Raw genomic sequence first — 24,649 nt, forward strand, 5'->3', positions numbered from 1 at the left:
TTCTCTTCCTTTACCTATTGTCCAGGCTTTCAGGATTTCTGGCAGTCTACTTATTTACCTTTATTTTGAATTTTACTCCTTTTAGCTCTAGCAAAAATCTTCTCACTCCACTAGTATCTACTATTTGCTATTATATGTTCTTCCGTACCTCTGAGATTAGGTCTCTGTTTCCTTTACTTTTCACCTAGGATCCTGATCTTTCCCGTATAATCTTTTGAGTATTTCCTTAACTCCACCACTCAGTCTGAATGATCTTCCTGACTGGTCTTGATCATTTCTCAGACTCCAAACCCATCCACATCCCTCAGATCTGTCCCTGATTTCCTACTTTTATTTTCTGATTCACTTTTTCTGAAAGAGGTTCAGTGCTCATGCAATTCATAAAAGATGCTATTCCTTAAAAATGATAATTAGCATAGCAAATCTTAAGCTAGGTCAAAGGATACAATTTAAAGGATCTATGACCTTCATTAGAAAAACAATTCCATTTATTTCAATGACTTGTTTCCTTTGGAATCTCCTACACTGCATTTTATGAATTTAAAAACATGATTCTCAGAAAGGATTTTGTTAGACTTCTTTGCCAAATGGGTCCACAACACAAAGAGTTAATGGTCATGATCAAGATCAAGAGGTAAAGGAGCACAGTGAAAAAAGTACTGAATTTGCATTCAGGAAAACAATAAGTTCAAATCCAGTTCATTTAACTCTACTGCTACCTCTTTATGTCATTTTGGGCAAGTCACACTTTCTCTTTTTGTTCTCCTGAGTGAGATCATGATAATTATATCGGAGGTAATAAGATCAAAGGCTTATTGAAAAGAAAGCCTTTTATATAAATTATCACATTATGTAAATGTGAATCACTGTAATTGAATATCCTAAGTATAGAGTAGAGGGAAGAATATCAATAACTGCATAAACTAAGCTAAAGTCATGTCCAGCAACCACAACTGTCAATAGTTTTGATTGTTCTAGATGAGGAAAATCAAGACACAAGTGTCTGAAAGTTTTGAAGCAGTTTCATTAACTGGAACCAATGCTTTCACTAGATAACTCCCCTGTCTGAGAAATAGTGAGTTTACCCATTAGAAGAAGGGAAGGGACTAATGATAATTATCTAATCCTTACTCAGTTTTGGGGAGGAAGTTTTTTTTTTCCTTTTCTTTTTTGTTATTTTATTTGGTGACAGGCTAATCTCTACAGTTCTATACTGAGGATGATCAGTAGGGCTTTGTACAGTGAAAACTCCCACTTATTTTCCTCACTGAAAAGTTTATAATATATTAAAATCATAACAGTATTATCTCTCACCTTCAATAAGAATTTATTAAATGTCTACTGCAGAGAAATTCAAATGTGAGACAGTTCATGACTTCCAGAAACTTTCATTTTGGAATATGAACTTTTCTTTTTGTGTCTGGGAAGAACAGAATACAGGAGGCTATCCCAGTTTTATCTGTGGGTGAGAGGATAGAATTGAGTCACTAGTCTAAGATAGTCAAATTGTTTTTTTAATATTAATATCTTTTCATTTTTCAAAATACATCCAAAGATAGTTTTCAACATTTACCCTTGCAAAACCTTGTGTTTCAATTTTTTCTCCCTCTCTCTCCAGCTCTCTTCTCTACTAGACAGCAAGTAATCCAATGTAGATTAAACATGTCCAGTTTTTATATACGTATTTCCACAATTATCATGTAGAAGAAAAATCAGATCAAAGAGAAGAAAAAATGAGAAAGAAAAAAAAAACAAGCAAACAACAAATGTGAAAATATTATGCTGTGATCCACATTCAGTCCCCATAATCCTTTCTCTGGCTGCAGATGTCCCTCTCCATGACAAGTCTATTGGAAATGGCCTCATTGAATCGCCTCATTGTTGAAAAGGGCCAAGTCAGATGGTCAGATTGTAAGGAACAGTAGTTACTGATGAAAATTGATTATAGACATGATGATTATATATATGTCTGAGATTATGATTCCAAGGCACTCCAAGTCTCTACTACATAAGAAAAAATATTCTAGCCCTTGCTTACCTCCATAGTTGTCATTTTCCCAGTCTAGAACCCCATAGAATTCATCAGTCCTGAAAGAATTCATCAATTCTAAGACTGATCACTTCTGATTTACTCTGTCAAGTCATAGTTCAAAGTAGTAGTGTAAATAATAACTGTATTTTATAGTCCAAATACTAGTAAGGTCAATTAAAGGAAAAACACACAAATTTAAGGATTTAAATCACAAAGAAAATCTATAGCGTATACCCTATGATTAATTACTATAATTTATTTTTTGAATACATTTGAATATAAAGTTCACTCATCTAGTCATGTAATCTTCCTGATCTGCTCGAACTTTTCCTGAAGGTTACTTGAGTGTAGGTTTTCTCTTCATTTTTGTAACACAGATTTCCCAAAGAGTCTAAAATGATTGATAGTATTAGAGAATTGTCATGTTATCAGAAAATCTCTAATTCTAATGACATTAATTTAATATGGAAAATGTATTGATATACTGATCAGAAAAATAATTTATGAATGGACTATTATGTGATGATTTTCAACAGTTTCCTTTATATACTATATTTTTGGTAATTTAAAAATTAATAATAAAAATGTTATATCTGATTTAAACTCATAGTTCAGTGGATAGAAAGTCACTACTAAATATCATTTACTTTGAAAAAGAAATATTTTAGAATGACTTGGTTTTATCCATATTGATAAGAATAAACATTATAAATAGTGACAAAATTCCTATTCAGTGAATAGATTCATGCTCAGGATAGAAGTAATGAGGAAACCTAAAGAAGTCAAATGGTAACAGTGAAGATGATGCTAATGATGATGATGAAGAAAAATAACATGTCTCTATCTCCTAAGATTTGCAAAACACTTCACCTGAATAATGTCATGAGCATTAAATGTGATAACAGCAAATGAGTTTTTCCCATCATGTTAAGAATAAGAAGGCCAAAAGATTAATCTTCATTTATTGAAGTAGATAGAATGACAATAGATGCTAAGAAAAATAGTTAGCTATTCAACTTTTATTTGCTTCTTTTTTCTTCTTGCTCCTGGGAATGATTTTTGGATACATGGAGGATATGGGAGACTAGGTGAGGAACAAAAAATTGTTGGTAGCAATTGCTGTAAAACAAACTAAGGCTGAAAATATTCTGACAGACTAAAACTAAAAGGAGGAGGTTTAGGTTGATGTAATCAACAAGAAAAAAACATCTCTAATTGAGACTTTGGGTATTGATGTGGAGACTGAGAAAGCTGTAGAATAGATCCCTCTTCAAGTATGGATTGAAAGCTATTCATTGGACACTTTTGCTATGTGAAGATAACAAATATTTGTTAAACATTGTTTATATGCAGTCTACTGTGAAATGTGCAAAACATTGTGCTATGATTCTGGGAAATAAAGATTAAATCATCAAGGAAAGGCATGACTATGAAAAAAAGGTTATAGTAGATGGTGTTGGGAATATAAGAGAATAGTTGACATCCATTATTTATGGGTAAAATCCTCATTTCTTTGACATTTTTCTTGGTATCTTAGAAGTAGCTACATGGTATAATGGATATAGTATTGAACTTGTATTCATGAAGATCTGAGTTGGAATCCTACTTTATAAAGTCCCTTACTAGCTATGTAACTTTAGTATTTTAACTTTCAAATCTGATTCTTTCATTGGTAAAATGACAATACTTATAGCACAAGCATAAGTAGTAGTATTAATAATAGTAATAAGAGGAAGAAGAGGAGAAGGAAAAGGAGGATATTGATTGCTGTTAGAAGTAATAATAATAATAGTAGTAATAGTCATAATTGTAGTATTTTCATTTCTAAGGGTAACACAGCTAATCTGTGTCTGAGGCCAGATTTGGACTCAGGAAGGAATCTTTCTGATACCAGTCCTAGTGTGGTATCTAGTCTGTTACCTAGCTGTCTCATTACTCTTCATTTCTTCCTTATCTTTTCTGCACTCTTCTTGCATATCAGTTTCCCTTGCCATTCTGCCTCTTTGCTATCTCTTAGACTACTCATTATGAAGACATCCTGCTGTTGAGAGGGATTTCCCACAAAACAATCAAATAAATTTTAGACAAAACTTTCAATTCAATTCATTAAATACAAAAAAAAAAACTTTCTAAGGTAGCAACACAGTTCAAGAAATGTATATTTTATCTACTCTAGCATTCAAAGAATGATAGTTTTTAAAGCTGGAAGGGATATTAGAAATCTTCTAAGCTAATGCATTCATTTTACAAACAAAGAAACTGAGACTCGGAAAAGTTATTTATTATTGCATAGATATTTCCAGCAAGGTCACATAATTAATAAATGGTAGATTTGTGACACAAACTTGGTTCTTCTAACTTCAGAGGACTTTCTTCCTCTTCAAATAAAATAGGCCCATATGTAAACACAATATGGTCATAATTTGGAGCCATCTTATAAAAGTCTATAACAGTGACCCTTTGGTAAAAGTTTTCAGAGGGAACGTGAAGACAAAGCTTCTAAAGTCAGAAGGCTCAATTTCACATATAATACATATAAATCAATGCTTCTGGAGGTAAGGAGACAATTTTTCTCCTTGGATTAAAGTAGATCAACTTTGGAAGAACAAGTGCTCATGCTGCTTAGAAACCATTTCTACTTAACTTAAGGTGCATGGCTTTATCTCCAAATAGTTCAGGTTACTAGAAATATAACCACTAAATAAGACACTGTATGTTTCAAGTTTTCTTGCTATTAAATTCTAGTTATTCAAAAGCTATATAATTTGGGAAGAATAAATATTCATTATTTCTATATCCAGTTTTTTTTCCAGCAAAAATTTATACAGTTCCTACTTTGTGGAAAATACTATGCTAGGTATCCAGGATAATACTAATATAAATATGATTCAGTCACTGCCATTAAGCAATTTACCATAACATCCTGGAAAATATTAAAAAAAAACAGAGATGACCTGTGGACCTGGACTACCAGTTGGACTTCCAAAAAGAATAAATGGCTAATGAATTGATCATATCCAATCTATTCTAATTCAATTCAATCCAATCCAAACTATTATAACATAATAATCCAATTTATTAAGTGTTTAGTCTATATAAAGCAGCATTGGGCTATGAGGTGGCACAGTCTATAGACTACCAGCTGAAGTCAGGAAACTCATCTTCATAAGTTCAAATTTGGCCTTAGACATGAACTCATTGTGTGACCCTAAGCAAGTCACTTAACTCTGTCTGCCTTTAATCCTCATCTATAAAATGATCTGGAAAAGGAAATGACAAACCATTCCAGTATCTTTGCCAAAAAATACCCAAATTGGGTCATGAAGAGTTGGACACATTTTAAAAAATTGACAACTACAACAACTGTATAAAGCATTTTGCTAATTAGGTACTATGATTACAAAGCTGAAAGGAAAAAAAAATAGTCCCTATTTTCAAGGAGCATACATCCAATTGTGGAGACATCAAATTGTAAAATGGTGGAAAGAAACATGGTCTTAAAATTAGGACAATCTAAGCAAATACTTCACTTTTAACACATACCAGATAAGGGCAAATCACTTAATCACTGACTCAGTTTCCTGAATTGTAAAATAAAAATATTAAAGCTATCTGTCTTGCAGGCTTGTTGTAAGGATAAAATATTTGTAAAACACTTAGCACAATGTCTAAGACATACATAGTATATAAATTCTAAATATTATTATTGTTGTTGTTGCTGCTGCTGCTGCTACTGAGTTCTGTAGACAGCTCTTTATATGTATAACTTGTGTGATTCTTTCCAGCATGCATTGTTAGATAGAGCTTCCTTTTCAGAAGTTCTCTGCATTATTGAAATCATAGTCTCAGTGAAAAAAAAAAACAAATATTCTCATCAAATGGTGAAAATCTTTGATGAAAATTAATCACAGACAGCAAAAGAAGAAGCCAGTTTAAAATCAATATGTATTGCTAGAGAAAGAAGTTATAAAATCCTCAATGACAATGACCGAATCATATTTACATTAGTGTTACCCTGAATATCTAGGATAGTATTTTCCACAAAGTAGGAGCTGTATAAATATTTGCTGGAAAAATAATTGGATATAGAAACAATGAATGATATTTATTCTTCCCAAATTACATAGCTTTTGAATAATGATTTTAACAACAAGATAATTTGTAACATATAATGATACAGTGCCTTATTTAGTGGATATATTTCTAGTAACCTGAACCATTTAGGGATAAAGTCATGCAACTGAAGTTAAGTAAAAATGGTTTCTAAGCAGCATGGGGACTTGTTTCCCAAAAACTGAAATACTTTAATCCAAAGAGAAAAATCTCCTTACCTCTGGAAGCATTGATTAGGTATTATATGTGAAATTGAGCCTTCTGACTTAAGAAGTTTTGTCTTCAGGTTCCCTCTGAAAACTTTTATCTAAGGGACAAAAGAGTGCTAGAAGTGGATACTGAAAAGTGACAGCTGACAAGGGAGGGAGCAGAAAAATAATCAGTTAGACAAGCAAAACAGTGCCTGTCTATTTGGGTAGTCTTTGAACAAGGTGTTCTTAATATGGGAATTTCTAATAAATATAAGTAGGTCAATTATTTAAAAATATAATTTTTAGAAAGAGTTCCTAGACTTCAGCAGAGTGTCACATGGGTCAATGACAGAAAGAAACATTTGAAAGACCTGCCCTAAGTCTTTATTTACATTCCTAATGTTTAGTGTTTTCTCCACTTTCAAATTTTCTTGTATTTACTTATATGAAAACATAGGGCATATCCTGCAAATTATTGGAAGGCAATTTTGGCCCTGTATGTAGGGCAGGCCCATAGACAGGGAAAGCTATATAAATGCTTGTTTAATCAAACTGAGTTGTATTAATGATGAATAAATCATTAAGAAATTAAGTCAATTAACTAGCATTCATTAAGCACCTATGTGTCAAATATTATACTAAGCACTAGAAATATAATAAAAGAAAGAAATATCAAAACAAATGGTCTTAGATTTAGTTTAATGGTGCATGTAATAAGCAAACAATGATGTGCAAATAATATAGACAGATATATAGATGATAGCTATATAGATGATATAGATACAGGGATAGGAATAGATATAAGATGAATTGGAAGTAATCCCAGACAGAAAGCACTAAGGTTAAGAAGGATTGGAAAAGGCTTCTTACAGAAGGTATGACTAGCTTAGACTTGAAGGAAGCCAGCTGTGGAGTTAAAACGTAGAAATGGGGCGTGAGACTATTCCAGGTATGGGTGATATCTAGTGATAGTAAATGTACTCTCTCTAATAAAGAATGAAAATATGTAACATATTGAAGAAACACTCTCATTAACAAACTAAAGAATGCACAGCAATGCTTAAAGGCTTTAAACTTTAATCATCTGGAATTTCACAAATCCTCTTTCTATCAACCTTCAATAATTTTTAAAACAAATCTGGCAATAGAACAGAACTAAAAGTCCAACATTACAATTATAGTTCTGATGCAGCTTTAGTTACCTAAGGGACAAAAGAGTGCTAGAAGTGGATACTGAAAAGTGACAGCTGACAAGGGAGGGAGCAGAAGAATAATCAGTTAGTCAAGCAAAACAGTGCCTGTCTATTTGGGTAGTCTTTGAACAAGGTGTTCTTAATATGGGAATTTCTAATAAATATTGTGCTTGGCCAAGGTGAGTGGAATATATTTTTGTCACAAAAAAGAATTCCTATTTGGGCAAAGCTACTCTTTTTTGTTCCTAGGGTTTAGTGAGAACTATGAGAAAATATCTAATCACCACTAAATAATTTGTTAAGTAGAGAAATGGGAAGAAGACTAGAATAGCAATCCACTATTATCCACTTCTTAAAAGAAGAAATGACACGGTAGGATTAGCTATCAGGAGTTCATATAATTATTCTCTGAATTGTATGAGAACTCTCTTAGATAAGCAAAGATTATCTTTTTTGAAATTGTGTAGCTCTTTGGAATTTAAACCAGCCACTTAAAAAAAACCCACAGAAGTCTATTTGCAAACAACCACATACAGATTTCTAAAAAGATCAGACATGTAATAATGAAGAAGCAAAGATTTCATTAAAAAAAATTCACTTAATTTTATTTATCTGTTTCTCAGTCTCCTATAGATGTCTACTACAATCATCAACTTATGTCTAGTATAATCATCCAACACAATCTGCCTTTAACTGGTGTATTTCAATAATCAAGAAAATCTACATAGATAATTTGTTTAAAAATCATATAGGTGTATAGTACATGAGAGATCAACTTGTTCAAACATCTCAGTGAACTTCTGAACAACTAAAGCCTGAAAACTGAAGTAATTTATTCTAGATAATAAAGATAAAGTAGTAAGGACTATAGCATTTTTTTTCTGGCCTAAGATTTTTGCTGTTATATCACTATATTTCTATGATAATGCTATAATACAACAATGCATTGATTCAGTGCCACATCTGGTAACCAATTCAATGAATGGAAGCAAATTATACAATACAGCTATATAATTTTAAGGTTGTACATCACTATTTAATTACCATTTCTCAATAAATAAATAATATGAATAGAATTATTTTACCTGTTCTTTGACTGATGCAAGAATGGCAGAAGTTGTCTCAGTTTCAGATCCATCTCCATTAGATGTATTCAACACGGGGCTCAGAGAACTAGTCTTTTCTGAAGATGAAGGCTGGTCTGGAACAGGCATAGCTCCTACAATTAAAACAAAAACTTTATTAGTGATTTTAATTAATAGAAAGTGGCCAAATTAATTTTAGAAAAGCATCATTTTACTATTAAGTTTTCATTGTCTTGTGGGGGAAAGAAAGCTGCATAACACAAAGAACACATTAAGGACTGAGCAAAAAAAAAGAAAATGGACTCTCTCTTATAAATCTTATCTCACACATTTATTACTTGTTTATTCCTCAAGATTAGTATATAATGGTGGAAGGAGGAGAATAGAATAAGTAGAAAGTGAATGGTAAAAATGATGGAACGAACATGTGGAAAAAGAAAAAGTAGAGTAAAGAAGGAGGAAAACAAGTGGAAATGATAAGAAAAAAAAGAGACTTTTGCATACATTAAAGAGACTTAAAATTGCAAGGGGAAAATATTAGAGCATAACCACAATTCCATCCCATCTCAAATCCTAAATTAAATTAAATTGTTAGTTGGTCTTTAACTGCAAGACTTAACAGTAATACATATTTACATTGAATAAACTCAGACAGATAACTCAAGAATGATCCTCATACATCAATAACAACTCTTTTGCTGTATGTTAAAATGTGATCAATTTAATTGTGTAATGTTATTAAGAATGTACCATGAATAACACAGTCTGATTCTTCTCTTGAATAAAATATTCATGATATAAAGGCATGAGGTTTCCTTGTAATCTAAAGATTGCTAGCCTCTCTGATATCTCATATGTTTTCCATATTTTCAATGTATTTCTTAACATCATAACCTATTTTCCACTTTGCATAGGAACCACTGAGTAGCAAAGAATACATGATTTAATTTGGAGACTATATATGCTATCCTGGTAAGAGAGGTACAAGGGCGGGGGCAGAGCCAAGATGGCAGAGATGACACATGTTTCTCTCTGATCTTCTCTAGAACCTTCAGGCTAATTAGCAAATACAGCCCATAAATTAGCTTTGGCCTGGCAGCACCCACAAATATTGGGAGTGCAACAAATTATGAGCAGTAGATAATTATGAAGATCACCAGAAAAGGTCTGTTTCGATTGGAAATGGGAGGGAGGCAGCCAAGCACAAGGTTTAGCACAAGTGCCACAGCAGACAGCACAGTGTCCTGGGGCAGTGTGGACTCTGTGGGGCAGTGTGAACTCTGCATGGAGGAGAATCTACAGAGAGGGATCTACAGGAATCTATAGCAGTGTTGGCCACTCTGCTCTGGTTGCTAGCCAGTAGATCAGCAGAGAAGTTATAAAACATCCAACACAAACACAAAAGATCAATAGTGAACCCCAAAACGCCAGAATCTCATGGGACCTGGCCATGACCACCCAGCACCATGAGTGAATCAGCACTGACCTAGCATAGCTGCAGCCACTTGAAAAAACTCCCCAGCCTTAAAAGCAGACCTAAATTTTTAAAGAAAATGAGTAAAAAAGTAAAGAGAATTCTGATGATAGACAGCTTTTGAAAAAGAAGAAGAGATTTCAAACTGTGAAGAGATTAAAGGCCAACTATCTCCAGATGGAGTGCCTAAAGATAATATAATCTAGTCCCCATCACACAAGACTCTCCTAGAAGAAATTAAAAAAGGATCTTGAAAGAGAGCAAGAAGAAAAATGGGGAAAGGAAATGAAAACTTTGCAAGAGGTTATGGAAAAGGCTTATAACTCATTAAAATATAGATTTGATAAAGTGAAAAAAGAAAGCAACTCCCAGAAAAACAGAATTTATAAAACAGGAAAAGAAAATAATTCCTTAAAAACAGAATTTGTGAAATAGAAAAAAAAAATAACTCCTTAAAAAAAAAAGAATTTGTGAAATGGAAAAAAAAATCCATAGAACAAAACAACTCATTTAAAAATTCAATTGGACAAATACAAAAATAAGTTTAAAAAGTAAATGAAGAATATAATTCACTGAAATTCAGAACTGAACAAATGGAAATGAATGACTCAATGAGACAACAAAAATCAGTCAAGAAAAACCAAAAAAGAAAAAAAAAATAGAAAAAATATAAAATACCTAATTGGGAAAACAATTGAGTTGGAAAAGAGATCTAGGAGTGACAATTTAACAATTATTGGACTCTCTGAAATACATGATGGAAAAAAGAGCCTAGACACTAACTTTCAGGAAATCATCAATGAGAACTGCCTTGATATCACACAATCAGAAGGTAAAATGACCATTGAAAGAATTCACCAAACACCTACTGAAAGAGTCTCCAAAATTAAAACTCCAAGGAATATTGTGGCTAAATTTAAGAACTATAAGACCAAGCAAAAAATATTACAAGCAGACAGAAAGAAACAATTCAAATAAAGAGGAGCCACAATAAGGATTACTCAGGACCTAGCAGCTTCCAATTTAAAGGATCAAAAAGGCAAAGGAACTTAAAATGCATCCAAGAATAACTTAACCTGCTAAAATGAATTTTTTTTTTCATGGAAGAAGATGGACATTCAATGAAACTTTTGAATTCCATTTATTTTTGATGAAAAGACCAGAGCTAAACAAAATATCTGACCTCTAAATATAGAATTCAAGAGAAGTATAAAAAGGTAAAAAGAAAAATAAGCTGGTGCAGAATCTATTATGCTTAAGGTGAAGTAAAAAAGCAGGGATAGTCATCCTCATCGCAGATCAAGCAAAAGCAAAAGTTGATCTAATTAAAAGAGATAAGGAAGGAAACTATATCTTGCTAAGGGTACCATAGATAATGGAACAACCTCAATATCAAACATATAGGCACCAAGTGTTGTAGGATCTAAATTCCTAAAGGAGAAAAGAATAAATAGACAGCAAAACTATAATAGTGGGAGATCTCAACCTTGCTCTCTCAGAACTAAATAAATCAAACCACAAAATAAATAAGAAGGAAGTTAAAGAGGTAAATAGAATACAAAAAAAAAATTAGATATGATAGGTCTTTGGAGAAAATTGAATGGAGACACAAAGAAGTATACATTCTTGTCGGCAGTTCATGGAACCTATACAAAAACTAATCATATACTAGGATTTAAATATCTCAAAATCAAATGTAGAAAGGCAGAAATGGTGAATATTTTTTTTCAGATTACAATGCAATAAAAATTACATTCAATAAAAGGCAAGGGGGAAATAGACCAAATAGAAATTGGAAACTAAATAATCTCGTCCTAAAGAAGAAATGGGTGAAACAGCAAATCATAGGCATAGATGATATTTTTCATCCAAAAGAATGACAATAATGAAACAATATACCAACATTTGTGGGATCCAGCAAAAGCGATAATAAGGGGAAATTTTATCTCTAGGTGCATAAAATAAAGAGAAGATCAAATTAGGCTTGCAACTAAAAAAAAAGTAGAAAAAGAACAAATTAAAACCCCCCCTATCAAATACCAAACTTGAAAAATCTAAAAAATAAAAGGAGAGATCAATAAAATTGAAAGTAAAAAAAGAAAACTATTGAATTAAAAAATAAAACTAAGAGTAGGTTCTATAAAAAAACAACAAATAGATAAACATATTAAATTTGATTAGAAAAAGGAAAGAGGAAAATCAATTGTTAGTCTCAAAAATGAAAATGGAGAACTATCCAACAATGAAGAGGAAACTAGCACAATTATTAGGAGTTACTTTGCCCAACTTTATGCCAATAAATTTGACAACCTAAGTGAAATGGAGGAATACCTACAAAAATATATATTGGTCTCCTCCAATTTCTTTTATGATAGAGACCTGGTAATGATACCTAAACCAGTTAGGATGAAAACAGAGAAAGAAAATTAGAGACCAGTCTCTCTAATGAATATTGATGCAAAAATCTCAAGTGAAATATTAGGAAAGAAATTATAGAAAACCATCCCCAGGATAATACACCATGACCAAGTAGGATTTATTCCAGGAATAGAGGGCTGGTTCAATAATAGGAAAGTTATTAGCATAATTGACTATATTACAATAACCAATTTAACAAAATCATATTTTGTTAAGAAAAAAGCATTCGATAAAATCCAACACCATTCCTAATAAGAACAGTAGAGAGTACAGGAATAAATGGATTTTTTCCTTAAAACAGTCAGTAGCATCTATTAAAAACCATCAACAAGCATCATATGTAATGGGAATAAACTAGAACCATTCCCAATAAGTTCAGGGATGAAACAAGATTGTCCACTACATCATTACCATTCAATATTGTATTAGAAATGCTAGGTTTAGCAATAAAATAAGAGAAAGAGATTAAAGGAATTAGAGTAGGTAATGAGAAAACCAAATTATCACTCTTTGCAGATGATATGATGGTATATTTAGAGAATTCCAGAGAATCAACTAAAAAGAGAAATAGTCAACAACTTTAGCAAAGTTGCAGAATACAAAATAAATCCACATAAATCATCAACATTCTTATACATCATTAAAAAAATCCAACAGCAGGAGCTACATAGAGAAATTCCTTTTAAAATAACTGTTGATAATATAAAATATTTGAGAATTTATTTGCCAAGGGAAAGTCAGGAACTATAGAAGCAAAACTACAAAATACTTTCCACACAAATAAAGTCAATCTAAACAACTGGAAAAATATCAAGTGCTCATGGATAGGTCAAGTGAATATAATAAAGATGACAATACTTCCTAAACTAATCTATTTATTTAGTGCTATACCAATCAAACTCCCAAGAAACTTTTTTACTGAACTAGAAAAAATAACAACAAAATTCATCTGGAAGAACAAAAGGGCACAGATTTCAAAGGAATTAATGAAGAGAAAAGCAAATGAAGGTGGCCTAGCTGTACCAGATCTAAAACTATATTATAAAGCAGTAGTCATCAAAATCATTTGGTACTACCTAAGAAATAGAGAGGTTGATCAGTGCAATAATTAGGTTCACATAACAAAATACACAACAACTATAAGTAGTATTTGACAAAACCAAAGGCCCCAGCTTTTGCAATAATAATTCACTGTTTTACAAAAACCTGCTGGGAAAATTGGAAATTAGTATGGTAGAAAGTAGGCATAGACCAACACCCAATACTGTATATCAAGATAAGGCCAAAATGAGTTCATGATCTAGCCATAAAGAATGATATTATAAACAAATTAGAACAACATAGAATAGTTTACCTCTCAGATTTGTGAAGGAGGAAGGGATTTGTGACCAAAGAAGAACTAGAGATCATTATTGATCATAAAATAGATAACTTTTAATATGTTAAGTTAAAAAGTTTTTGGACAAACAAAACAAATGCAGATAAGATTAGAAGGGAAGCAATAAATTGGGAAAACATTTTAATATCCAAAGGATCTGATAAAAGCCTCATTTCTAAAATATATAGAGAATTGACTCAAATTTATAATAGTTCAAGCCATTCTCCAATTGATAAATGGTCAAAGGATATGAACAGACAATTTTCAAATAAAGAAATTGAAACTATTTGTAGCCACATGAAAAGTTGCTCCAAATCACTATTGATCAGAGAAATGCAAATTAAGACAACTCTGAGATACCACTACACACCTCTGATTGGTTAAGATGACAGGAAAAGATAATGACAAAGGTTGGAGGGGATATGGGAAAACTAGGACACTGATACATTGTTGGTGGAACTGTGAATGGATCCAGCTGTTCTGGAGAGAAATTTGGAATTTTGCTCAAAAAGTTATCAAACTGTGCATGCCCTTTGATCGAGCAGTGTTTCTATTGGGCTTATATCCCAAAGATATCTTAAAGGGGAGAAAGGGACACACATGTGCAAAAATGTTTGTGGTGAATTTTGTAGTGCTCTTTGTAGTGGCAAGAAACTGGAAACTGAGTAGATGCCCATTAACTGGAGAATGGTTGAATAAATTAAGGTATATGAATGGAATGGAATACTATTGTTTTGTAAAAAACAACCAGCAGAAATATTTCAGAGAGGTTTGGAGAGGCCTACATGAACTGATGCTAAGTGCAATGAGCAGATGTAGGAGATCATTATATATGGCAACGACAAGACTATATGATAATCAATTCTGATGGACGTGGCTCCCTTCAACAATAAGATGACTCAAACAAGTTCCACTTGTTCAGTGATGAAGAGAGCCATCTACACCCAGAGAAAGGACTACGGGAACTGAGTGAGGAGCACAACATAGCAGTCTCACTCTTTCTTTGCTTGAATTTTGTTTTCTTTCTCAGTTTTTCTTTTTCTTCCTTCTTGATCTGATTTTTCTTGTGCAACAAGATAACTATATAAATATGTATACATATATTGGATTTAACATGTATTTCAACACATTTAACATGTATTGGACTACCTGCCAGCTAAGTGAAGGAGTGGGGGAAAGGAGGGGAAAATTTGCAACAAAAGGTTTTGTAAGGGTCAATGTTGGAAAAATTACCCATGCATATTTTTTGTAAATAAAAAGCTTTAATTAAAAAAAAAAAAAGATAGGGGCAATCAAACTGACCTTTCTCCAGATGTTTCCCTCACTTTAGTTTTCAGTACTGATGACTAAGTCTATATTTTATAGGAAATGTGGCCTCTTTATATAAATCATGTAGGCCTTGTCTCATGCTAACAAATTTTTTTTTTAATTTTAGAAGCAATAAGAAAACAATCAAAGATTAGTTAACAGAAGAGTGATTTGGTTAGATACAATATTGGTTGTTTCAATATAATTACCAAAAACTACTTCAGATATTCAAAATGAAAAATGGTACCTACTTCCTGTCAGAGTTGGACTTGGAATACAGACTGACAAAAATGTTTTGGACATGACCCATGTAGAAATTTGTTTTGTTTGTCCATGGGAAATTGTTACAAGGTTTTGTTTTCCTTCTTACTTTCTTTTCAATGAAGGAGGGGGATGAAAGCAAGAGAAAATAGATTTTTGCTAATTGAAAAAGATTAAATTTGAAAGCAAGAGAAAAAATAGATGTAAAAAGAACAAAAGTTAGTAACTAGGAAGTTAGCCAAGAACATCAAAGCCTAGGAAGCAGGCAGGAACAAAAACCAAAACATAGGCCGAGTCAAAAATAGGACAAGATATGAGAATCTACCTCAAAATAGAAAAGGTAATGGGAATACCAGTTATTGATATTTCTAAGGGACAGCATGATGTAGTAGAACTCCACTGGATTTGGAATTAGGTAACATAGATTTAAATCCCCATTCTCCAGCTTAATAACTATATGACTATGGGCAAGGCAGTGAATTAAGCTTTCTATACCTTAGTTGGCAAACCCATAAAATAAAAACTTTAAACTAAGTGAACTCTAAGATTGCTGCCCATTTTAAATTCTATTATCTTAAATATGAAAAATTCAGTAATTCAATGCAAAGACAACTATAGGATTGAGAACTAGCACTTTTTCTTTTTGAAAAAAACTCAGTCCTGAGTCCTCCTGTGTGTCAAACATTGGGGGTAATACGAACTTAAAAATGAAGCATGTCTATCCTATCTACTACGGAAGACAAATAGAAATAAATTTATATAATACTAGATTCATTGGGGAAAGCACATAAAAAGCTGAGATGATCAGGAAGGTCTTAAAAGATGATGTTTGAGCATAGTTTTGAAGGAAATATGGTATTCAACAAAGTTACAGAAAAGTTAGAAATGCATTCTAGGACTGGAGGAGGATCAATACAATGTATTGTAGATGGAATTCCTTGTGTTAGGAAGCATGAATGTCAGTCTGACTGATGTAGAGTATACAAAGGGGAGTATTACATAACAAGACTGGAAAGGTAGCTTGGGGTCAAGGTGAGGAATTAAAAAAGGCATATAATGGGGCTCTAATTTGATCCTGGAGGAAATAAGGAGTTTGTTGAGTAGAGGAGTGACATGGGTACATCCTGGATTTTAGGAAAAAAATTATAAACAAAAAATAATCAAGAAGGGGTAGACAAGTCATGGAGATACACTAGTAAGCTTCTGTAAGAGTATAGGTGATATGTAAAGGAGAATACTTAATGGGAACTTAGAAATGGATAGCATTTGTTTTGGTTCTTGTTATAACACTATGATTAATTTGAGACAAAGTCGAAGGACTTCCTTCCACAACATTATGGGGACTAGAGTTATCCCTGAATCTGAATCCCTATGCATGGGATCTCATTTCATATGAGACCACTCTAAGATCAACTTGCGTGAATTTACAATTATTATTTTTTAAATTTAGAATTTTATTTTTCTCCAGTTATATGTAAAATATTTTTTTGATTTTTGTTTAAAAAAACACAATTAAGAACAGGTTGGAAAGTATTTCTAGTGGAGGAAATAATATAGAGGGAAATACATAGTTGGTAATCATAACTGTAAATGTGAATAGGATGAAATCTCCTATAAAATGGAAGCAAATAGCAAAATGGATTAAAAACAGAATCTTACAATACGTTGTTTACAAGAAACACAGTTGACACAGAGAGACAGAATAAAGGTAAAATGCTGGAACAGAATTTATTATGCTTTAGTTGAATTAAAAAAAGCAAGGGTACTAATTCTGATCTCAGATAAAGCAAAAGTAAAAACAGAGCTTATTAAAGCTAGAGATAAGCAAGGAAAGTACATCTTAATAAAGGATACCATAAATAATGAAGTAGTAACCATGCTAAATGTGTATGCACCAAATGATAGAGCAGGCAAATTCCTAGAGAACATTTTAAGCCAGTGACAGGAAGAAATAGACAGAAAAACTATTCTAGTGGGGGACCTCAAATGTCCCCTCTCAGAATCAGACAAATCAAGCCATGCAATAAACAAGAAAGGAACTAGGAAGATTAATAGGATACTAGAAAAACAATATACGATAAAACTCTGAAGAAAATTGAATAAGTACAAAAAGGAATACACCTTTTTCTTGGCAGTACCTGCCACCTACGAAAAATGAACATATATTAGGGCATAAAATATCACAATCAAATACAGAAAGGCAGAAATAGTAAATGCTTCATTTTCAGACCACAATGCAATAAAAATTATATTCAATAAATGGCCAGAGAAGGATAGACTGAAAACCAATTGGAAATTAAATAATCTAATTCTAAAAGATGAGTGGGTCAAACAAGAAATCACAGAAACAATCCATAATTTCATTCAAAAGAAAGACAAGAATGAGACAACATACTAAAACTTATGGTATGCAGAAAAACAGTTCTTAGGGGAAGTTTTATATCTCTAACTAGCTGCATGAATAAAACAGAAAGAGGAGATCAGTGAACTAGGGATGCAATTTAAAAAGTTGGAAAAAGAACAAATTATAAATCCCCAATTAAATATCAAATTAGAATTTCTGAAACTCAAAGAAGAGATTAATAAAATAGATATAAAGAAAGCTATTGAACTAATAAATAAAACTAAGAATTGGTTTTATGAAAAAAACCCAAATAGATATTTTTTGTTAATTTCATCAGAAAAAGGAAGGAAAAACAAACTAAATCATCATATCAAAAAATGAAAAAGGTGAACTTATCACTAATGGAAAATAAATTAAGGCCATAATTAGGAGCTATTTTATCCAAGTATAAGAAAGCAAGTCTTACAATATAACTGAAATGGATGATTATTTACAAAAATATAAATTGCCCAGGTTAACAGAAGAGGAAATAAATTACTTATATAGTCACATTTTTGAAAAAAGAAATTGAACAAATCATTAATCAACACTCTAAGAATAAATCTCCTAGGTCAGATGGATTCACGAATGTATTGTACCAAACATTTAAAGAACAATTAATTCCAAAATTATATAAAGTATTTGGAAAAAATAGGTAAAGAAGGAGTATAGATAAATTCTTTCTATTACACAAATATACATACTCTTGTTGTGTATAATGATCTGGTTCTTCTCATTTCACTTAGCATCAGTTCATGTAGATCTCTCCAAGCTTCTCTGAAATCATCTTGCTGGTTGTTTCTTACAGAACAATAGTATTCCATAGCATTCATATACCATAATTTATTAAGCCATTCTCCAATTGATGGGCATCCATTCGGTTTCCAGTTTCTTGCCACTACCAAAAGGGCTGCTACAAACATTTTTTGCATTACCCTTTGATACAGCAGTGTTTCTACTGGGCTTATATCCGCAAAAGATCTTAAAGGACAGTAAGGAACCCATATGTGCAAAAATGTTTGTGGCAGTCCTTTTTGTAGTAGCAAAGAAATTGAAAATGAGTAGATGCCCATCAATTGGTTAATGGCTGAATAAGTTGTGGTACATGAAGACCATGGAATAATATTGTATCAGAATGATAAATAAGCTTATTTTAGAAAGGCCTGGGAAGATTTACATGAACTAATACTGAGTGAAACATGCAGAATGAGGAATACATTGTGCATAATAACAGAAGGAATATGTGATGATCAAGTGTGAAAGAACTGGTTCTTTTCAGTGGTTCAGGGTTTCAAAGCAATCCCAATAGACTTTGGACAGACAATGTCATCGGCATCCAGAAAAAGAACTAATGAGACTGAATGTAAATAAACACATGCTATGTTCATTTCCTTTTTTGCGTTTTTTATCTCTCCCATGGTTTTCCCCTCTTCTCTGATTTTTCTCTCCCAACATGATTCGTAAAGCAATGTGTGTTAACAAACAAAAATAAGACATTTGTTTTTAAAACTTTGAATTCCAGATCCTCTCTCTTTGATTCTCCCAGCCCTCCCCCATTGAGAATACAATGAATTTGATATGTTATAAATGTGTTGTCAGATAAAAATTCCCATAATAGTCATTCAACTTATTACTTGCTATACTTTTATGTCGGAATACTTTTGCTAAAAGATCTAGTTGCCATTGGTGGATGAATGTCCTTGCTAACCCCTAAATTTATGCTTCTTGCTATATTTCTTATACACCTGTTTTTAACCATGAGCATTGTATTTAGACATCTTCCTGACGCCTTTTTATGGACTTTGCTGTCCAAAATAGTACAATTGTCTATGTACTATTTGACTTCCTCTTACTGCTAGCATTAAGGACTTTTGCTAATCACTTTCCCTGATGAGTCTTTTTAATCTCTCTGATCATCAGTCTTGTCCATCTGTTCCTAATGAAGCCTGCTACTATTGATTTTATTTTTTAACTCAGTATAAGTGATGAGCATTGTACCATCCTACTTGACTTAAATAGCAACTCTGAAAACAATGAACAATAATTAGTCAATATTTTACACCTAGATAAGATTAGAAAGCTTTCATTATAAAGATCATTATATTGTCTGAAATCCATGATGAGAAATATGATGGTTGTCTTTTTCAACTAAAAATAATATCTTAGCAGTAATTGGGGTTAATTTTAGAACAAGTTACTTATGATATTTATAATGAGAAATAGGACTAGAATAAAGGAATCCAATATAAACATCTACAGTATGTCAGAATGAGAGAAATAATATTAACAAGAGGGTGTTGAGTGAAGGGCACAATACTTTTTGGAAGTTGAATGCAAAATATGAGAAATTTAGAAAAATGATAGTCTTCCATTTTATATAAGTATTATCCTGTTTAGTTCAGTATAATGCTGTCATAATTCAAATGGTCAATTCTAGGGTTCAAATTGAAAACAGAATAAAATATTCTTTGAAACATATATGTTGCTAGAAGGAGGCATAAATATAACTACTATTAAAGTAGGAGTCATATATTAATTTTTTTTTCTTTTAACAATGTTATACAATCATATTCATTCAATTTCCCTGATTTCTCTTTTTTAAAGTACACAATCATCAGAAAATATAGCTGGATCAATGCTAAGTAATCTTTGATTTCAATTATCACTACTTTCACATAAGTATTAATATCATGAAAAATGCTTACTGGAAATAGGCCACTTAAAAAAAAAACTCCAAATATGATTTATCTTCTGACCTCAAAAACAACTCATAAAAATACCAAAAGAAAATCTTGTTTATACTTCTTTAGCTAACAGAATCCAAATTAGCCATGTTCTTAAACTTCTGCCTGCTAGTAGTACATAGTAACCATAACTGAGTCATTTTGGCCATGAAGCCACTATAAATCAGAGCATACCTTTATCATTATGGCTTCGCTGTAGGAAATATAATATTCTAGGGAGGGAACTGATCTCAGAGTCAGAAGGTATGAGCTTCATTTTCTCTATCACAAACTATATATGCTCCTTGGATATCACTCAAGCTTATAACCCCTTTGATAGAAGGGATGTCCTCTTCTGGAAATTCTCCATACTAATAAAATCACAGGTCCAGTCTTCATTCTCTATCTTACTCTCACTACATAACTCACACTCTTTCACAATATTATTCTATCTCTTCCATGAAGTTCTCTCTGTTCCTAACAATGCACAAATTCTTATCTTTGCCAGCTAAAAATAATCCAACCAGCAATCATTTTCTCTCTTTCATATTCAATGCTTCATATGTAGGTTGCTTCTCAGTTTCTAATGGTCCTAGCTTTATTACTCTAAAAAGTAAAATAAACCTTTTATTTTCAAACTTTTTGGTTCCTTCTAGAAAGGGCTCAAATTCCACATATCTCTTTGATCTCACTGCTTAATCTCCATTCAGACTAATGTATGATCATTTGCTTTATTTACTTTCTACCCACTAACATTTGGATTCCTTGCTGAGTCTCTAAAAGACTTTCACCTAAAAGGGCTCTCTCCAAGGTTCTGAACAGCCAATGAATTGCTTGCATTCATTGATCAACACAACATTCTCAACACTTCCTTTATTCTTTTGGCAGTTTTTGATATTTTTAAAAACACCTTCTATCATGGGATATTTTTCTCTTTGCTTTAAGCATTACTACCCCCTAGTACTTCTGTATACACTTTATTTGATAGATCACTGCCCAACTTCTCACTGCCTATGTATATCTTTTCAAGTTCTTTCCTGAGCCCTTTTTTTTTTTTAAATCTCTGCACACTCTCTTCCTGGATTATCTTGTTTACTCCCACATATTCAATTATTAGTTAGGCAGAGGATTCCCCAACCTTTACATTTCCCCCCTAATTTTCAGTCTTGCATCACCACCTGTTGACCTATAGGATATACAATTCTATCTGAATGTCTCACTGTCATAAGTCACTATTTAAAAAAACACATTTATAATACATGCTTTGTAAGCCTTCCTTTTCCCAAAAGCTTCACTCCTTTAGCTATCTCTTTTCTCTTTAAGTCAGCCTCCAAAGAGGTGCCAAAATAAAAATTTTAAGACATAGTTTTCACCATGCCACCCCCCTCTCCCTTAGAGTCCTCTAATGGCTTTTTTTATCTTCAGGAGATTATACAAATTCATTAACTTGAAATGTAAAGTCACCCACAGTCTGGTTTTTATCTATCTTTAAGCCATGTTTCAAAACAATCCCCAACCAGCACTTTAACTTGCAGTTAAATGTAGTTATTAGCTATTCCCTAAACTCTGTCTAGTGGAGAATAAAGTATCTGTAAGTCTGAAATGCACTTTCTCATCTGTGGATTTCAAAATATTTTTCTTCTTTCAAGGTTCAGATCATGTGCAATCTCTAATCTGAAGTCTTCTCAAGTTCCCTTAGGTGAAAATGTTTTGTTCTTCCTCAAATACTCTTAATTCATATTATATCAATCACAAGTATAAATTCTATTTTCTTCTCTCCAAATAAAATATCTTTTTGCATATAGAGATTTATTTTAAAAAATCATACACTTAATACATAGTACCTTACATATAAAGGAATATAAAGAATATTTTAGATAAAAGAGCAAGGTGTCCCAAAGTTGGAAGAAGGAAATACTACTGTGGATACCTTCCACAAACAATTTAGATTTCAGTAATTTCATCAATCTTTGTAAACCTCCTTTCGAGGTTTCTTCTTCTTCTTTGGCTACAACTTGGTAATTTCTCAGTAGGTACTGAAGTAAGGAGGTATGATAATTTAGGTGCCAGAAAATTCTTACTTTAATTCAAGCCCAATCTGTATGTGATATAGGAATATCAAGTTGACTATCCCTTTGATTACAATAATAATCAAATCTAAGGAATGACAGAAAAAATTAAACAAACAACAATAACAAAAACTATCCCAAAGGAAGTATGTATGAAGAATTAGTCCTAAAGTCAAGAAGAGCAGGGTTCCAGATCTGATTCTAATTCATAAAGACTGTATGACTCAATCAAGTCACTTAATTTCTCAGTTTTTAAGATTATAAATAATGGAAATGCTTCCAATCTAGGTTAGGAGGAGTTTCCTCTTTCATATTAATGAATGCACTGGTCCATTCTATATCCCTATGCAATATTCCCTAGATATACAGTAGCTTAGAATAGTGTGGCCCTTGAATAGGATCACTATTTTCAGTTCCAGCATATCCAGAGGGCTGCTGTTGTTATTGTTCATGACAAAAGGACATTACAAAGTTACAAAATTCAAAACCAAGTTTTCCCTCTCACAGTCTGAACTATCATAATATACTTATTATTTTCAATGAAGAAAAAAGGATTTCCTTAAATCTCAATATTTCATTTCTTCACCTCTTGATTATTGTGAAGATTTTCATTTTCAATGAACTAAGGAAAGTTATTTTCCTTTGTCCATAATTTTGGATATATTTTCTTAAATAAACTACCTCAAACTGATAGGAACAAGTAAATCTTTAGTCTAAATGTTATCCTTTTGAAAAATAAAGTTTTCTTCTTTGAAAAATTTCTCAAACTTAGAATTTTATCTTTAAAAGAAAGCTACATAAACATCAAATACCAATCAGATGTACCAGTATTATCACAAGGAAATAATAAAGATAACCCAGTTTGTCATTTATCAAATATTCTATGAGAAGAACAAATGCCATGTTTCTCATTAGGAGGAAATGAGGGAGCATTAAAACTACACTCAAATATTATTAAGTAATGTTATTTTAAAGAGGGATCCAATATGCCTCTTTAGTTCCAGATTAAAAAAGAAGAATGAATGGAATATAAAAATTGCAATTTTTTTGCAATTATGCAATTTTTACCATTGATATAAGTAAAAAAAAAGTCATAAATAAGCTAGACCAAAGAAGAATGAACTCTATTGGTTTTGGTGGCTTCCCTTTCAACTAAAGTCCTCAAAAAAAAAGATAAGGTGGCATGATGGATAGTGTACTGAGATAGAAAAGAGTAATACTCAAGTTCAAATATGGCTGCAGAAACATATGAGCTGTGTGACTCTGGGCAAATCACTTAACCCTGTTTGTCTGATGTGTAAAAAAAGCTGCATAAGTTTCTTTGCCAAGATAACCCCAAAGAAGGTCAGGAAGAATGGGACACAACTGAAATGACTAAACAAGAACAGCACTGATAGTCCCTGTTCAGGTCTGTGATAGACAGGATCCATGTTTTTTTTCCCCCTCCAGATCCAAATTAGATTAGATGGTTTCGGAAACTTCTAACCTAAAAGCATATGATTGCATAACTTTGTTGATATATGATAACATTTTTGTTTTTGAGTCATTTCAGTCATGGCCAATGTTAAAGAATCCATCCACAGTTTAAGTAAGTTGACTAAGATTTTAAAACTAGTTTTGGCAGAGCTGAGACTTTTCAATCCTGACTTCCATTTTACCCCTTTAAACCATCCCTCTATTAATTATTATCTATAAGTTAGTTTTGATATGTATTTTGTGAAGTTATAGAAATTTGGTATTCCACTGGTATTTTTCTTAAAATTTGACTTGAAGCAATATTTAAATTGGGCATCTAGGTGACACAGTGAATAAATAATCTTTTACATTTATAAATTCTATGCTTTTATCATTATGATCTCTTACCAGGTAATCAAAGGATAAGATGATAAATGATTATAACTATATTTAGAAAACTAATTTTTCCTTACCAGCTCCACTTTAACTTTACCTTGGAAAATGTAGGATTTCCTCTACAATGCTTGGAGCCCTGTTCAGTACAATGCTGGATAAGCACTGCTACA

At 32.1% G+C, this 24,649-nt stretch overlaps 1 protein-coding gene across 6 annotated transcripts in view; it reads right to left on the bottom strand.

The window, feature by feature from the left end:
• Positions 1-24,649, bottom strand: part of CTNND2 (catenin delta 2) — a 1,100,293-nt gene that overhangs the window by 865,962 nt on the left and 209,682 nt on the right. For all 6 annotated transcript variants that reach the window (XM_031952313.1, XM_031952441.1, XM_031952561.1 and 3 more), the window contains exon 2: positions 8,615-8,748. In XM_031952313.1, coding sequence (XP_031808173.1) covers positions 8,615-8,748 — 134 coding nt within the window. The remainder of the gene's footprint in view (positions 1-8,614; positions 8,749-24,649) is intronic.

The sequence above is a fragment of the Sarcophilus harrisii genome, chromosome 1 (assembly GCF_902635505.1).
Source record: "Sarcophilus harrisii chromosome 1, mSarHar1.11, whole genome shotgun sequence".
NCBI lineage: Eukaryota > Metazoa > Chordata > Mammalia > Dasyuromorphia > Dasyuridae > Sarcophilus > Sarcophilus harrisii.